This window comes from Electrona antarctica (assembly GCF_951216825.1).
Source record: "Electrona antarctica genome assembly, chromosome: 4".
In the NCBI taxonomy this organism is placed as follows: domain Eukaryota; kingdom Metazoa; phylum Chordata; class Actinopteri; order Myctophiformes; family Myctophidae; genus Electrona; species Electrona antarctica.
In genome coordinates, this window is record NC_136809.1 from 3,329,637 (window position 1) to 3,348,801 (window position 19,165).

The following is a 19,165-nucleotide window of genomic DNA, read 5'->3' on the forward strand; positions in this document are numbered from 1 at the left end:
AGAGAGACATGGAGGTCATACACAGTCTCTGGTAGTCTGCTGTATGAAGAGAGACATGGAGGTCATACACAGTCTCTGGTAGTCTGCTGTATGAAGAGAGACATGGAGGTCATACACAGTCTCTGGTAGTCTGCTGTATGAAGAGAGACATGGAGGTCATACACAGTCTCTGGTAGTCTGCTGTATGAAGAGAGACATGGAGGTCATACACAGTCTCTGGTAGTCTGCTGTATGAAGAGAGACATGGAGGTCATACACAGTCTCTGGTAGTCTGCTGTATGAAGAGAGACATGGAGGTCATACACAGTCTCTGGTAGTCTGCTGTATGAAGAGAGACATGGAGGTCATACACAGTCTCTGGTAGTCTGCTGTATGAAGAGAGACATGGAGGTCATACACAGTCTCTGGTAGTCTGCTGTATGAAGAGAGACATGGAGGTCATACACAGTCTCTGGTAGTCTGCTGTATGAAGAGAGACATGGAGGTCATACACAGTCTCTGGTAGTCTGCTGTATGAAGAGAGACATGGAGGTCATACACAGTCTCTGGTAGTCTGCTGTATGAAGAGAGACATGGAGGTCATACACAGTCTCTGGTAGTCTGCTGTATGAAGAGAGACATGGAGGTCATACACAGTCTCTGGTAGTCTGCTGTATGAAGAGAGACATGGAGGTCATACACAGTCTCTGGTAGTCTGCTGTATGAAGAGAGATATGGAGGTCATACACAGTCTCTGGTAGTCTGCTGTATGAAGAGAGATATGGAGGTCATACACAGTCTCTGGTAGTCTGCTGTATGAAGAGAGACATGGAGGTCATACACAGTCTCTGGTAGTCTGCTGTATGAAGAGAGACATGGAGGTCATACACAGTCTCTGGTAGTCTGCTGTATGAAGAGAGACATGGAGGTCATACACAGTCTCTGGTAGTCTGCTGTATGAAGAGAGACATGGAGGTCATACACAGTCTCTGGTAGTCTGCTGTATGAAGAGAGACATGGAGGTCATACACAGTCTCTGGTAGTCTGCTGTATGAAGAGAGACATGGAGGTCATACACAGTCTCTGGTAGTCTGCTGTATGAAGAGAGACATGGAGGTCATACACAGTCTCTGGTAGTCTGCTGTATGAAGAGAGACATGGAGGTCATACACAGTCTCTGGTAGTCTGCTGTATGAAGAGAGACATGGAGGTCATACACAGTCTCTGGTAGTCTGCTGTATGAAGAGAGACATGGAGGTCATACACAGTCTCTGCCTCTTGAAGCACCATAGAGACCATGTTTGCAGTGGTGGAAAAAGTACTCAATTGTTTTACTTAAGTAAAAGTACCAATACTGCAATTTAGAACTACTTCGTTACAAGTAAAAGTACCAAATTGAAAATGTACTTGAGTAAAAGTACAAAAGTATCGGCATTTCACAAGTTCGAAATGTCTACAAAATCTATTGAAAGATCTACAAGCTCACAATGCGTCGCGTTGTGATGCATTGTGAGCTTGTAGATCGGCTTTTTTTCAAATGGCCGAAATGTATAGGGTTGAAGTGTTTAATTAAAGGACCACTTCACCACTTTTCAACCCATCTTCATATAATATATAATAATCATGATAAAATGGCACCATTTTTTTCTACTCTAGTCTGTGTCTCATAGGAGGGCTGTGGGCAGTTCAGAAACCCGTCCACCAGTGACATCATCGTTAGGCAGATCTTTTTTTTAACAATATTTTTCTACAAAAATATTTAGATTTTCATTATCGTGAGAACGATGGCTTCCATTTTCGCATTGCAACTTTTCAGGACTAGAAAGCCTGCAGTTTCTAATAGCTTGGATTCCCCATCGATGATGTCACTGGTGGACGGGTTTCTGAACTGCCCACAGTCCTCCTATGAGACACAGAAGGAGTAGAGAAAAATGGTAGCCATTTTATCATGATTATTAGTGAGGACTAGTATATGAAGATAGGTTGAAAAGTGGTGAAGTGGTCCTTTAATGTATGTTTTCTAATCAAAGGTAAAATCTCCAAAGTAACTAGTAACTAAAGTTTTCAAATAATTGTAATGAAGTAAAAGTACAAATTTTCGCTCTGAGACGTAGTGGAGTAGAAGTAAAAGTACTGGAAATTGGAAATAAGATATTATGAATTGCTGTTATGGCCGATAACCGATAAAACGGATGTCGATAATTATGATCTCATTCTGTATTAAAACATTATAATAGTTTTGTCCATTCTGAAAAGGGGCTCATGAACACTGAATTATAAATAAAGCAATGTCTCTTTATTCCAAAACTAGGGATGAAACACCGTTATTGAAATGTTGGCTCATATCACAACATAAACAGCTGAATGTAGTACTTTTATTTAAAAATGTTCCAACTCGTTGACTCTTTTGAAAGCTTCCCCAGAAAACACTGACAATGTGCAGCCTTCATCGTCACAAAAGGTTTTATCAGGCTTTTTTTATTTATTTTTCCAACATAATTATTGACGTAAATCGGGACTTGATCACCCCGGCTGGGTCACCTGAGTGAGGGGTATGATGTTCGCGAGACCCGAAACCCCGATGACCTTGGGATACATCACTGAGGATACGTCCCAGTTGCATCCATGCGATGTATTTTCGTTCTAAAATATCTGCTAAAACCAATATTATTTTGATTTCGATTCGATACAGATATTGCATTTTAAGGGCAATATCGGCCGATACAGATGTGATGAGCAATTAATTGCTAAAGTTACTTATCTTTATAGCAGTCTGTAGACTGCTATAAAGATAAGAGAGAGATGGAGGTCACACTGAGATCATGAAAACAACTCACTGCACCTTGTGCTGCTGACGGTAAATGACCTGCCATTATATTACTGCCAGGAGTGGCTTGTAGGAGTAGGTCATGGCCGTTGACTTATGACCATTATATTACTGCCAGGAGTGGCTTGTAGGAGTAGGTCATGGCCGTTGACTTATGTAACTATGGACTCAGTTTATGACATCTTTATCTATTCTGTCAAGAACACATTCCCGCAGCTGCGCTACTGAATCTGTCAGCATGCGGGCATTCATTGTTGTTAGTGGGAATGAAAACATAGGCGCCCCACCGGAAGAGGAGGGCTGACGGTGGACTGTTTTTTTTCCCCCCTTTTTTGCCGATGGGTTCCCAGATTGCACTTTATCAAATGTTTATTCTGTTTTGCACAGGAACTCTCCATAATTATGCCAATACACATCTCTCTGTTTTTACTAAAACTACAACATGACGTCACTGAGCCGCGGTGGTAAGAGACTCACCGCTCACCCCAACACAAAACTACAACATGACGTCACTGAGCCGCGGTGATAAGCCACTCACCCCAACACAAAACTACAACATGACGTCACTGAGCCGCGGTGAAAAGAGACTCACCGCTCACCCCAACACAAAACTACAACATGACGTCTCTGAGCAGCGGTGATAAGCCACTCACCCCAGTACAAAACTACAACATGACGTCACACTGCGGTGATGAGAGACTCACCGCTCACTGTTTTTACTAAGGTGGTCACCGACTCACCTAGAACTGGAGTATGAATACCTTTATCGTACCATGAGAGAAACAATACTTTGACTATTTTCTATAGCATTATCTTTGTGTTATGTTTATTTTTTATACCTGCTGCTCATACTGGTTGAGGTAGTAGATGCCGGCTCCACAGCCGACGGCCAGACTGGTGGAGAAGAACCAGGTAGCGAGGTGGAGGCCAAAGTGTTTCAGCTTCTCAGACACGGTCAACGTTTCTTCAAGGTTCTTCTCTGCTAGAGACTCCTGCAAGGACAGCGAGGGAAATGTTTGGCACATCTCTCTTCTGGTATTCTTAGATATGGTCGTGGCGGGAAGTTCGGGAACCCCTATGGTGTTTTAAGCATTATGTTATGCTTTAGCTATTGAAAAATAGCAGATCTACAAGCTACGAGCTTGTAGGTCTGCTATTTTTGAAAAATCTTGAAAATGTGGCTCAAATCTTTGAATATATATATTCTTTCAGAGAGAACGTTTTTAACTCAAATCTTTGCTTCTGAGGGGTTCCTGGAACAACATATTTTCAGATGGGGGTCGGCGGCCAATTACATATCATTTTTGGGGTCCTTGACATGAAATATTGAGCACCACTGATACAGAAACATGAGGTTTTTCAGAAAATTCTCATCATTTAGAAGATTCTTTTTAAATTTCAACGTCAGGCCTAAATGGGTTAAAATAAAATAAATCACACCCCTGTGAAATGAGGGGCGCTCTTGTACATCAACTTATGTTAGCAGACATTTGATGTGATTGGTTAGCCTATTTACGTCATATTTAGCGGATAATTAACCAGAATTTCCCCTCAATGTTTTTGGGTGGGGTTGAGAAAATAGACATATAAAGGCTAGATGGCTCAAGGCAGAGTCTCTGACCGGCGGCCATCTTGCTGAGGGTAGTATACCCTTTTTAACTGTCTGTGTCCCACATGGAGATCTCCGTATCTGCCTGTGTCTGAAGAGGGCAAACTGACTGACTGTGAAAAGTGAACTGGTTAAGTAGGCTAATCAATTGTCAGGTGTGGGGTTGCCATGGCAATCAATTGGCTGAGGCAGAGGCTGGAAATTGCACAGGTGAGGGGATTTAGGCTGATTAAGCCCACTGGCGGAGCCTGACCAGAGCCTTTTGTGGTGGTTCTGGAGAACCGTGGGTCCGACCGACTCTGCACTGCACTCCCTGCGGGGGTGTGGAACGCGTGTGGCAAAAGGTTCTCGAGGTACGTGCATTACAACCGTACACACAACACACACACACACACACACACACACACACACACACACACACACACAGACGTGGCACATTTATCGTAGGATGATGAGAAGAGGCGTGCAGACCTTGAGTTGGACAAGGAGGTTGTTCTTGCGCTGTCTCACGGCCCTCTCGTTGGTGACGCTGAAGTCCCAGCTGCACAGGAGCTGCCACGCCCCTCCTGCTGCGTCTGCCAGAACATAGTTCCTCTGGAAAGAGCTGGCCATGCTGGAGACAAACACACATAGTTCCTCTGTAACTAGCCATGCTACATGGAGACACACATAGTTCCTCTGTAACTAGCCATGCTACATGGAGACACACATAGTTCCTCTGTAACTAGCCATGCTACATGGAGACACACATAGTTCCTCTGTAACTAGCCATGCTACATGGAGACACACATAGTTCCTCTGTAACTAGCCATGCTACATGGAGACACACATAGTTCCTCTGTAACTAGCCATGCTACATGGAGACACACATAGTTCCTCTGTAACTAGCCATGCTACATGGAGACACACATAGTTCCTCTGTAACTAGCCATGCTACATGGAGACACACATAGTTCCTCTGTAACTAGCCATGCTACATGGAGACACACATAGTTCCTCTGTAACTGGCCATGCTACATGGAGACACACATAGTTCCTCTGTAACTAGCCATGCTACATGGAGACACACATAGTTCCTCTGTAACTGGCCATGCTACATGGGGACACACATAGTTCCTCTGTAACTAGCCATGCTACATGGAGACACACATAGTTCCTCTGTAACTAGCCATGCTACATGGAGACACACATAGTTCCTCTGTAACTAGCCATGCTGGAGACAAACACACATAGTTCCTCTGTAACTGGCCATGCTACATGGAGACACAGACACACATAGTTCCTCTGTAACTAGCCATGCTACATGGAGACACACATAGTTCCTCTGTAACTGGCCATGCTACATGGAGACACAGACACACATAGTTCCTCTGTAACTAGCCATGCTACATGGAGACACACATAGTTCCTCTGTAACTAGCCATGCTACATGGAGACACACATAGTTCCTCTGTAACTAGCCATGCTACATGGAGACACACATAGTTCCTCTGTAACTGGCCATGCTACATGGGGACACACATGGTTCCTCTGTAACTGGCCATGCTACATGGAGACACACATAGTTCCTCTGTAACTAGCCATGCTACATGGAGACACACATGGTTCCTCTGTAACTGGCCATGCTACATGGAGACACACATAGTTCCTCTGTAACTAGCCATGCTACATGGAGACACACATAGTTCCTCTGTAACTAGCCATGCTACATGGAGACACACATAGTTCCTCTGTAACTGGCCATGCTACATGGAGACACACATAGTTCCTCTGTAACTAGCCATGCTACATGGAGACACACATAGTTCCTCTGTAACTGGCCATGCTACATGGAGACACACATAGTTCCTCTGTAACTGGCCATGCTACATGGAGACACACATAGTTCCTCTGTAACTAGCCATGCTACATGGAGACACACATAGTTCCTCTGTAACTAGCCATGCTACATGGGGACACACATAGTTCCTCTGTAACTGGCCATGCTACATGGAGACACACATAGTTCCTCTGTAACTGGCCATGCTACATGGGGACACACATAGTTCCTCTGTAACTAGCCATGCTACATGGAGACACACATAGTTCCTCTGTAACTAGCCATGCTACATGGAGACACACATAGTTCCTCTGTAACTAGCCATGCTACATGGAGACACACATAGTTCCTCTGTAACTGGCCATGCTACATGGGGACACACATAGTTCCTCTGTAACTGGCCATGCTACATGGAGACACACATAGTTCCTCTGTAACTAGCCATGCTACATGGGGACACACATAGTTCCTCTGTAACTAGCCATGCTACATGGAGACACACATAGTTCCTCTGTAACTAGCCATGCTACATGGAGACACACATAGTTCCTCTGTAACTAGCCATGCTACATGGAGACACACATAGTTCCTCTGTAACTAGCCATGCTACATGGAGACACACATAGTTCCTCTGTAACTAGCCATGCTACATGGAGACACACACACATAGTTCCTCTGTTACTGGCCATGCTACATGGAGACACACATAGTTCCTCTGTAACTAGCCATGCTACATGGGGACACACATAGTTCCTCTGTAACTAGCCATGCTACATGGGGACACACATAGTTCCTCTGTAACTAGCCATGCTACATGGAGACACACATAGTTCCTCTGTAACTGGCCATGCTACATGGAGACACACATAGTTCCTCTGTAACTAGCCATGCTACATGGAGACACACATAGTTCCTCTGGAAAGAGCTGGCCATGCTACATGGAGACACACATAGTTCCTCTGTAACTAGCCATGCTACATGGGGACACACATAGTTCCTCTGTAACTGGCCATGCTACATGGAGACACACATAGTTCCTCTGTAACTGGCCATGCTACATGGAGACACACATAGTTCCTCTGTAACTAGCCATGCTACATGGAGACACACATAGTTCCTCTGTAACTAGCCATGCTGGAGACAAACACACATAGTTCCTCTGTAACTGGCCATGCTGGAGACAAACACACATAGTTCCTCTGTAACTGGCCATGCTGGAGACAAACACACATAGTTCCTCTGTAACTAGCCATGCTACATGGAGACACACATAGTTCCTCTGTAACTGGCCATGCTACATGGAGACACACATAGTTCCTCTGTAACTAGCCATGCTACATGGAGACACACATAGTTCCTCTGTAACTGGCCATGCTACATGGAGACACACATAGTTCCTCTGTAACTAGCCATGCTACATGGAGACACACATAGTTCCTCTGTAACTAGCCATGCTACATGGAGACACACATAGTTCCTCTGTAACTGGCCATGCTACATGGAGACACACATAGTTCCTCTGTAACTGGCCATGCTACATGGGGACACACATAGTTCCTCTGTAACTGGCCATGCTACATGGAGACACACATAGTTCCTCTGTAACTGGCCATGCTACATGGAGACACACATAGTTCCTCTGTAACTAGCCATGCTACATGGAGACACACATAGTTCCTCTGTAACTGGCCATACTACATGGAGACACACATAGTTCCTCTGTAACTGGCCATGCTACATGGGGACACACATAGTTCCTCTGTAACTAACCATGCTACATGGGGACACACATAGTTCCTCTGTAACTGGCCATGCTACATGGAGACACACATAGTTCCTCTGTGACTAGCCATGCTACATGGAGACACACATAGTTCCTCTGTAACTGGCCATGCTACATGGAGACACACATAGTTCCTCTGTAACTAGCCATGCTACATGGAGACACACATAGTTCCTCTGTAACTAGCCATGCTACATGGGGACACACATAGTTCCTCTGTAACTGGCCATGCTACATGGAGACACACATAGTTCCTCTGTAACTAGCCATGCTACATGGGGACACACATAGTTCCTCTGTAACTAGCCATGCTACATGGGGACACACATAGTTCCTCTGTAACTAGCCATGCTACATGGAGACACACATAGTTCCTCTGTAACTGGCCATGCTACATGGAGACACACATAGTTCCTCTGTAACTAGCCATGCTACATGGAGACACACATAGTTCCTCTGTAACTGGCCATGCTACATGGAGACACACATAGTTCCTCTGTAACTGGCCATGCTACATGGAGACACACATAGTTCCTCTGTAACTAGCCATGCTACATGGGGACACACATAGTTCCTCTGTAACTGGCCATGCTACATGGAGACACACATAGTTCCTCTGTAACTAGCCATGCTACATGGGGACACACATAGTTCCTCTGTAACTAGCCATGCTACATGGAGACACACATAGTTCCTCTGTAACTAGCCATGCTACATGGAGACACACATAGTTCCTCTGTAACTAGCCATGCTACATGGGGACACACATAGTTCCTCTGTAACTGGCCATGCTACATGGAGACACACATAGTTCCTCTGTATCTAGCCATGCTACATGGAGACACACATAGTTCCTCTGTAACTAGCCATGCTACATGGAGACACACATAGTTCCTCTGTAACTAGCCATGCTACATGGGGACACACATAGTTCCTCTGTAACTGGCCATGCTACATGGAGACACACATAGTTCCTCTGTAACTGGCCATGCTACATGGAGACACACATAGTTCCTCTGTAACTGGCCATGCTACATGGAGACACACATAGTTCCTCTGTAACTAGCCATGCTACATGGAGACACACATAGTTCCTCTGTAACTAGCCATGCTACATGGAGACACACATAGTTCCTCTGTAACTAGCCATGCTACATGGGGACACACATAGTTCCTCTGTAACTAGCCATGCTACATGGAGACACACATAGTTCCTCTGTAACTAGCCATGCTACATGGAGACACACATAGTTCCTCTGTAACTGGCCATGCTACATGGAGACACACATAGTTCCTCTGTAACTAGCCATGCTACATGGAGACACACATAGTTCCTCTGTAACTAGCCATGCTACATGGAGACACACATAGTTCCTCTGTAACTAGCCATGCTACATGGAGACACACATAGTTCCTCTGTAACTAGCCATGCTACATGGGGACACACATAGTTCCTCTGTAACTGGCCATGCTACATGGAGACACACATAGTTCCTCTGTAACTAGCCATGCTACATGGGGACACACATAGTTCCTCTGTAACTAGCCATGCTACATGGAGACACACATAGTTCCTCTGTAACTGGCCATGCTACATGGAGACACACATAGTTCCTCTGTAACTGGCCATGCTACATGGGGACACACATAGTTCCTCTGTAACTAGCCATGCTACATGGGGACACACATAGTTCCTCTGTAACTAGCCATGCTACATGGAGACACACATAGTTCCTCTGTAACTAGCCATGCTACATGGAGACACACATAGTTCCTCTGTAACTAGCCATGCTACATGGGGACACACATAGTTCCTCTGTAACTAGCCATGCTACATGGAGACACACATAGTTCCTCTGTAACTGGCCATGCTACATGGGGACACACATAGTTCCTCTGTAACTAGCCATGCTACATGGGGACACACATAGTTCCTCTGTAACTAGCCATGCTACATGGAGACACACATAGTTCCTCTGTAACTAGCCATGCTACATGGAGACACACATAGTTCCTCTGTAACTAGCCATGCTACATGGAGACACACATAGTTCCTCTGTAACTGGCCATGCTACATGGAGACACACATAGTTCCTCTGTAACTGGCCATGCTACATGGAGACACACATAGTTCCTCTGTAACTGGCCATGCTACATGGAGACACACATAGTTCCTCTGTAACTAGCCATGCTACATGGAGACACACATAGTTCCTCTGTAACTAGCCATGCTACATGGAGACACACATAGTTCCTCTGTAACTAGCCATGCTACATGGGGACACACATAGTTCCTCTGTAACTGGCCATGCTACATGGAGACACACATAGTTCCTCTGTAACTAGCCATGCTACATGGAGACACACATAGTTCCTCTGTAACTAGCCATGCTACATGGAGACACACATAGTTCCTCTGTAACTAGCCATGCTACATGGGGACACACATAGTTCCTCTGTAACTAGCCATGCTACATGGAGACACACATAGTTCCTCTGTAACTAGCCATGCTACATGGAGACACACATAGTTCCTCTGTAACTGACCATGCTACATGGAGACACACATAGTTCCTCTGTAACTAGCCATGCTGGAGACAAACACACATAGTTCCTCTGTAACTAGCCATGCTACATGGGGACACACATAGTTCCTCTGTAACTGGCCATGCTACATGGAGACACACATAGTTCCTCTGTAACTAGCCATGCTGGAGACAAACACACATAGTTCCTCTGTAACTAGCCATGCTACATGGGGACACACATAGTTCCTCTGTAACTGACCATGCTACATGGAGACACACATAGTTCCTCTGTAACTAGCCATGCTGGAGACAAACACACATAGTTCCTCTGTAACTGGCCATGCTACATGGGGACACACATAGTTCCTCTGTAACTAGCCATGCTACATGGAGACACACATAGTTCCTCTGTAACTGGCCATGCTACATGGAGACACACATAGTTCCTCTGTAACTGGCCATGCTACATGGAGACACACATAGTTCCTCTGTAACTGGCCATGCTACATGGAGACACACATAGTTCCTCTGTAACTAGCCATGCTACATGGAGACACACATAGTTCCTCTGTAACTAGCCATGCTACATGGAGACACACATAGTTCCTCTGTAACTAGCCATGCTACATGGAGACACACATAGTTCCTCTGTAACTGGCCATGCTACATGGAGACACACATAGTTCCTCTGTAACTAGCCATGCTACATGGAGACACACATAGTTCCTCTGTAACTGGCCATGCTACATGGAGACACACATAGTTCCTCTGTAACTAGCCATGCTACATGGGGACACACATAGTTCCTCTGTAACTAGCCATGCTACATGGAGACACACATAGTTCCTCTGTAACTAGCCATGCTACATGGAGACACACATAGTTCCTCTGTAACTAGCCATGCTACATGGAGACACACATAGTTCCTCTGTAACTAGCCATGCTACATGGAGACACACATAGTTCCTCTGTAACTAGCCATGCTACATGGAGACACACATAGTTCCTCTGTAACTAGCCATGCTACATGGAGACACACATAGTTCCTCTGTAACTGGCCATGCTACATGGGGACACACATAGTTCCTCTGTAACTGGCCATGCTACATGGAGACACACATAGTTCCTCTGTAACTGGCCATGCTACATGGAGACACACATAGTTCCTCTGTAACTAGCCATGCTACATGGAGACACACATAGTTCCTCTGTAACTAGCCATGCTACATGGAGACACACATAGTTCCTCTGTAACTGGCCATGCTACATGGGGACACACATAGTTCCTCTGTAACTGGCCATGCTACATGGAGACACACATAGTTCCTCTGTAACTGGCCATGCTACATGGAGACACACATAGTTCCTCTGTAACTAGCCATGCTACATGGAGACACACATAGTTCCTCTGTAACTGGCCATGCTACATGGAGACACACATAGTTCCTCTGTAACTGGCCATGCTACATGGAGACACACATAGTTCCTCTGTAACTGGCCATGCTACATGGAGACACACATAGTTCCTCTGTAACTAGCCATGCTACATGGAGACACACATAGTTCCTCTGTAACTGGCCATGCTACATGGAAACACACATAGTTCCTCTGTAACTGGCCATGCTACATGGAGACACACATAGTTCCTCTGTAACTAGCCATGCTACATGGAGACACACATAGTTCCTCTGTAACTGGCCATGCTACATGGAGACACACATAGTTCCTCTGTAACTAGCCATGCTACATGGAGACACACATAGTTCCTCTGTAACTAGCCATGCTACATGGAGACACACATAGTTCCTCTGTAACTGGCCATACTTCATGGAAACAGACACTTAATGCACGGGAGGCATACTTTGGTTAGACATAGCATTGGTTAGACATAGCATAGGTCCGACTGGATTAAGGTTGGTGAGGGGTGCGTTAAAACGACCGGATTAAGGTTGGTGAGGGGTGCGTTAAAACGACCGGATTAAGGTTGGTGAGGGGTGCGTTAAAACGACCGGATTAAAGTTGGTGAGGGGTGTGCTAAAACGACCGGATTAAGGTTGGTGAGGGCTGCGTTAAAACGACCGGATTAAGGTTGGTGAGGGCTGCGTTAAAACGACCGGATTAAGGTTGGTGAGGGGTGCGTTAAAATGACCGGATTAAGGTTGGTGAGGGCTGCGTTAAAACGACCGGATTAAGGTTGGTGAGGGGTGCGTTAAAATGACCGGATTAAGGTTGGTGAGGGGTGCGTTAAAATGACCGGATTAAGGTTGGTGAGGGGTGCGTTAAAATGACCGGATTAAGGTTGGTGAGGGGTGTGTTAAAATGACCGGATTAAGGTTGGTGAGGGGTGCTTTAAAATGACCGGATTATGGTTGGTGAGGGGTGCTTTAAAATGACCGGATTAAGGTTGGTGAGGGGTGCGTTAAAATGACCGGATTAAGGTTGGTGAGGGGTGTGTTAAAATGACCGGATTAAGGTTGGTGAGGGGTGCGTTAAAATGACCGGATTAAGGTTGGTGAGGGGTGCGTTAAAATGACCGGATTAAGGTTGGTGAGGGGTGTGTTAAAATGACCGGATTAAGGTTGGTGAGGGGTGCGTTAAAATGACCGGATTAAGGTTGGTGAGGGGTGCGTTAAAATGACCGGATTAAGGTTGGTGAGGGGTGCGTTAAAATGACCAGATTAAGGTTGGTGAGGGGTGCGTTAAAATGACCGGATTAAGGTTGGTGAGGGGTGCGTTAAAATGACCGGATTAAGGTTGGTGAGGGGTGCGTTAAAATGACCGGATTAAGGTTGGTGAGGGGTGCGTTAAAATGACCGGATTAAGGTTGGTGAGGGGTGCGTTAAAATGACCGGATTAAGGTTGGTGAGGGGTGCGTTAAAATGACCGGATTAAGGTTAGTAAGGGGTGCGTTAAAATGACCGGATTAAGGTTGGTGAGGGGTGCGTTAAAATGACCGGATTAAGGTTGGTGAGGGGTGTGTTAAAATGACCGGATTAAGGTTGGTGAGGGGTGCGTTAAAATGACCGGATTAAGGTTGGTGAGGGGTGCGTTAAAATGACCGGATTAAGGTTGGTGAGGGGTGCGTTAAAATGACCGGATTAAGGTTGGTGAGGGGTGCGTTAAAATGACCGGATTAAGGTTGGTGAGGGGTGCGTTAAAATGACCGGATTAAGGTTGGTGAGGGGTGCGTTAAAATGACCGGATTAAGGTTGGTGAGGGGTGCGTTAAAATGACCGGATTAAAGTTGGTGAGGGGTGTGTTAAAACGACCGGATTAAGGTTGGTGAGGGCTGCGTTAAAACGACCGGATTAAGGTTGGTGAGGGCTGCGTTAAAACGACCGGATTAAGGTTGGTGAGGGGTGCGTTAAAACGACCGGATTAAGGTTGGTGAGGGCTGCGTTAAAACGACCGGATTAAGGTTGGTGAGGGGTGCGTTAAAATGACCGGATTAAGGTTGGTGAGGGGTGCGTTAAAATGACCGGATTAAGGTTGGTGAGGGGTGCGTTAAAACGACCGGATTAAGGTTGGTGAGGGGTGCGTTAAAATGACCGGATTAAGGTTGGTGAGGGGTGCGTTAAAACGACCGGATTAAGGTTGGTGAGGGGTGCGTTAAAACGACCGGATTAAGGTTGGTGAGGGGTGCGTTAAAACGACCGGATTAAGGTTGGTTGAGGGGTGCGTTAAGACGACCGGATTAAGGTTGGTGAGGGCTGCGTTAAAACGACCGGATTAAGGTTGGTGAGGGCTGCGTTAAAACGACCGGATTAAGGTTGGTGAGGGGTGTGTTAAAACGACCGGATTAAGGTTGGTGAGGGGTGCGTTAAGACGACCGGAATAAGGTTGGTGAGGGGTGCGTTAAGACGACCGGATTAAGGTTGGTGAGGGCTGCGTTAAGACGACCGGATTAAGGTTGGTGAGGGGAGCGTTAAAATGACCGGATTAAGGTTGGTGAGGGCTGCGTTAAAACGACCGGATTAAGGTTGGTGAGGGCTGCGTTAAAACGACCGGATTAAGGTTGGTGAGGGGTGTGTTAAAACGACCGGATTAAGGTTGGTGAGGGCTGCGTAAAGACGACCGAAGACGACCGGATTAAGGTTGGTGAGGGCTGCGTTAAGACGACCGGATTAAGGTTGGTGAGGGGAGCGTTAAAATGACCGGATTAAGGTTGGTGAGGGGTGCGTTAAAATGACCGGATTAAGGTTGGTGAGGGGTCCGTTAAAATGACCGGATTAAGGTTGGTGAGGGGTGCGTTAAAATTACCGGATTAAGGTTAGTGAGGGGTGCGTTAAAATGACCGGATTAAGGTTGGTGAGGGGTGCGTTAAAATGACCGGATTAAGGTTGGTGAGGGGTCCGTTAAAATGACCGGATTAAGGTTGGTGAGGGGTGCGTTAAAATGACCGGATTAAGGTTGGTGAGGGGTGCGTTAAAACGACCGGATTAAGGTTGGTGAGGGGTGCGTTAAAGCAACCGGATTAAGGTTGGTGAGGGGTGCGTTAAAACGACCGGATTAGGGTTGGCGACGGGTGCGTTAAAACGACCGGATTAAGGTTGGTGAGGGGTGCGTTAAAACGACCGGATTAAGGTTGGTGAGGGGTGCGTTAAAACGACCGGATTAAGGTTGGTGACGGGTGCGTTAAAACGACCGGATTAAGGTTGGTGAGGGGTGCGTTAAAACGACCGGATTAGGGTTGGTGACGGGTGCGTTAAAACGACCGGATTAAGGTTGGTGAGGGGTGCGTTAAAACGACCGGATTAAGGTTGGTGAGGGGTGCGTTAAAACGACCGGATTAAGGTTGGTGAGGGGTGCGTTAAAACGACCGGATTAAGGTTGGTTGAGGGGTGCGTTAAAACGACCGGATTAAGGTTGGTGAGGGGTGCGTTAAAACGACTGGATTAAGGTTGGTGAGGGGTGTGTTAAAACGACCGGATTAAGGTTGGTGAGGGCTGTGTTAAAACGACCGGATTAAGGTTGGTGAGGGGTGCGTTAAAACAACCGGTTTAGGTTGGTGAGGGCTGTGTTAAAACGACCGGATTAAGGTTGGTGAGGGCTGCGTTAAAACGACCGGATGAAGGTAGGTGAGGGGTGTGTTAAAACGACCGGATTAAGGTTGGTGAGGGCTGCGTTAAGACGACCGGATTAAGGTTGGTGAGGGGTGCATTAAAATGACCGGATTAAGGTTGGTGAGGGCTGCGTTAAAACGACCGGATTAAGGTTGGTGAGGGCTGCGTTAAAACGACCGGATTAAGGTTGGTGAGGGGTGCGTTAAAACGACCGGATTAAAGTTGGTGAGGGCTGCGTTAAAACGACCGGATTAAGGTTGGTGAGGGGTGCTTTAAAATGACCGGATTAAGGTTGGTGAGGGGTGCTTTAAAATGACAGGATTATGGTTGGTGAGGGGTGCGTTAAAATGACCGGATTAAGGTTGGTGAGGGGTGCGTTAAAATGACCGGATTAAGGTTGGTGAGGGGTGCGTTAAAACGACCGGATTAAGGTTGGTGAGGGGTGCGTTAAGACGACCGGATTAAGGTTGGTGAGGGCTGCGTTAAAACGACCGGATTAAGGTTGGTGAGGGGTGCGTTAAAACGACCGGATTAAGGTTGGTGAGGGCTGCGTTAAAACGACCGGATTAAGGTTGGTGAGGGGTGTGTTAAAACGACCGGATTAAGGTTGGTGAGGTGTGCGTTAAAACGACCGGATTAAGGTTGGTGAGGGGTGCGTTAAAATGACCGGATTAAGGTTGGTGAGGGGTGCGTTAAAATGACCGGAAAAAGGTTGGTGAGGGGTGCGTTAAAATGACCGGATTAAGGTTGGTGATGGGTCCGTTAAGGGTTGGGAGAGGGTTAAGGTTAGGTTTAGGTGTTATCGGACCAATGCTAGTTTGTCTGCCATGGAGACAAACATAGTTCCACTGACTGGAATGAACTGGCCTCATCTCATGGTCATTATCAATCCTGTGTCTCAAAGCAGGCCTGTTTTTTCTTCTTTATTTTGAGCAGTGCTAGCCTGCCTGGCTTTGTGTGTTCCGCCCGTGACGTCATGTGTGTGGCCAAGTCTATGGACTTTTTCCGTACAAACTTTCAGACCATGAAGTCACAACGGAAAATGACGTGTCTTCATGTGACGTCATGATAAATACAAAATATACAATGATAATAAAAGGCACCCCTCACTTCACACAAGTGTGATTTTCTGGCTTTCAGAAATAAATGTGAGTAAAATGTGATTACAGTGTTGGTGTTGGTCTCATGCATGCTGACAGGGGGTTGTTTTCGTCGACTAAAACTATGACGAAAAATGTTCGTCGACTACCTTTTTTCACTGACGAAAACTAAATTGAAACTAAATGAAAACTAAGCTACAGTACAGTATGATGACAAAAACTAAGACTAAATATACCGACAATTTCGTCAAGAAATAAAAACTAGACTATATGTTAGGAAGGGACTAGTGGACTAGAGATCCAGTATAAGTCATTTTACACTTGGTTGCATGCTGAAAATAGCAGATCTACAAGCTCACAACGCGTTGCAGCGCGACGTGTTGTGAGCTTGTAGATCGGCTATTTTCAGCAAGTGTAAAATCAGCCATTACGACGGCATCAAGGCCCGCCAAAATACATTTTAGTCGACTAAATCAACCGTAGATTTAGTCGACTATAAAACTGCATGACATTTAGTCGACTAAAACTAGAGTAACACTAAAACATTCCATGGGTGACTAAAATGTGACTAAAACTAAATGAAAAACTATTCAAAAGACCATGACTAAAACTAAAATCTGCCAAAAACAACACTGCAATGACTGCATGCTGACCTGTAAATGAGCGCCGCGCCACACAGCACCATGTAGGCCGCGATGGTGAAGAAATACGCCAGCTGCATGTTGTAATCCAGACGGCCCGCGATGGTGGCGTTGCTGTAGCCGCCGTAGTACATGGCGGAGTAGTTGAAATAACCCTGTAAGCACATCACAGCACATAATGATGGTGGTGTTGCTGTAGTACAGCTGAGTAGTTGAACCCTGTAAGGACATCACAGCACATAATGATGGTGGTGTTGCTGTAGTACAGCTGAGTAGTTGAACCCTGTAAGGACATCACAGCACATAATGATGGTGGTGTTGCTGTAGTACAGCTGAGTAGTTGAACCCTGTAAGGACATCACAGCACATAATGATGGAGGTGTTGCTGTAGTACAGCTGAGTAGTTGAACCCTGTAAGGACATCACAGCACATAATGATGGTGGTGTTGCTGTAGTACAGCTGAGTAGTTGAACCCTGTAAGGACATCACAGCACATAATGATGGTGGTGTTGCTGTAGTACATGGCTGTGTAGTTGAAATGACCCTGTGGAAACCACAGCACATGAAAGGTTGGGGGCCGAGGACCCCCAGGGGTCCTTACTCCTTAAAGGACAACTTTAGTTTTTCATGTTTTAGGTTGTTATTAGAGAAAGTAAAATTCAATGTGCTGCTTTCTTTCGTTTTAGGGATTTTAGCTGTTTTTGACAGCAGGGGGGCGTGTAGGCATTCGAGCATGGGGCAAAATATGTATTTTTTTTTACAAAATGTTATAGCGATTTCTTATTTTATTATTTACTATAGTCCTACTAGACCCCAAGAAATTACATCTGGCCACAAAAGATCACAGGTTCTACTGAATGTGTCAAAGTGACATATTGAGCCTATGACATACAGTGTGGCTCCCCCCAGTAGGCTACCTTCAGGCGGAAATGAGCATGAAAATGTGGCACAAATCTCTTCCGGGGGGGGGTTAACCTGACTCCGCCAGATGGGGCAGCAGAGTACTCTCTGCTGCCCCATCTGGCCGAGTCAGGTTAGGGGGGGTCCCTGGAACCACATATTTTCAGATGGGGGGGTCCACGGCCAAATACAAATAATTCTGGGGGTCCTTGACATGAAAAAGGTTGAGCACCACTGACATGGAAACATAGGTTTTTCAGAAATCTGTTTTAGAAGCCTTATTTTTATTTATTTTTATCGTCCTCAGGTCTAAATGTGTAAAACCAGAGTCTGGACTCACCGCTCCTGTCAGGATCTCCAGGCCCCTGAAGGAGACGTTGGGGGGGAGGTCGGGCGTGGAGTCGTAGGCGACCAGCGGGATGGTGATGAAGCCGAAGTTCACCAGGAAGGAGAACACGTTGAACATCAGCAGCCACTTGAGGAACAGGAAGTAGGACAGGACGCCGGTGCCGAACTTCCCTCCGATCTCCTTCATGGTGCCCTGCCACAGCTCCAGGGTCTGCCGCGCCAGGGTCACGTTGGAGTGGCACCTGCGGAGGGACTGAGAGGACAGCTGGTCTGAGAACAGTGGTGTTTTTGGCAGATTTTAGTCACCTGGAATGTTTTAGTGTTACTCTAGTTTTAGTCGACTAAAGGTCATGCGATTTTATAGTCGACTAAATCTACGGTTGATTTAGTCGACTAAAATGTATTTTGGCAGGCCTTGATGCCGTCGTAATGAGTGTTTTTACACATGCTGAAAATAGCCGATCTACAAGCTCACAACGCGTCGCGCTGCGATGTGTTGTGAGCTTGTAGATCGGCTATTTTCAGCATGCAACCAAGTGTAAAATGACTCATACTGGATCTCTTGTC

The 19,165-nt window shown here is 46.0% G+C and overlaps 1 protein-coding gene across 1 annotated transcript in view; it reads right to left on the reverse strand.

Annotated features, from left to right (window-relative positions):
- Positions 1 to 19,165, reverse strand: part of tmc5 (transmembrane channel like 5) — a gene marked incomplete at both ends in the record, with an annotated part of 48,818 nt that overhangs the window by 15,898 nt on the left and 13,755 nt on the right. The window contains 4 exons of the mRNA XM_079499460.1: positions 3,646 to 3,798; positions 4,887 to 5,028; positions 17,362 to 17,504; positions 18,591 to 18,851. Coding sequence (XP_079355586.1) covers positions 3,646 to 3,798; positions 4,887 to 5,028; positions 17,362 to 17,504; positions 18,591 to 18,851 — 699 coding nt within the window. The remainder of the gene's footprint in view (positions 1 to 3,645; positions 3,799 to 4,886; positions 5,029 to 17,361; positions 17,505 to 18,590; positions 18,852 to 19,165) is intronic.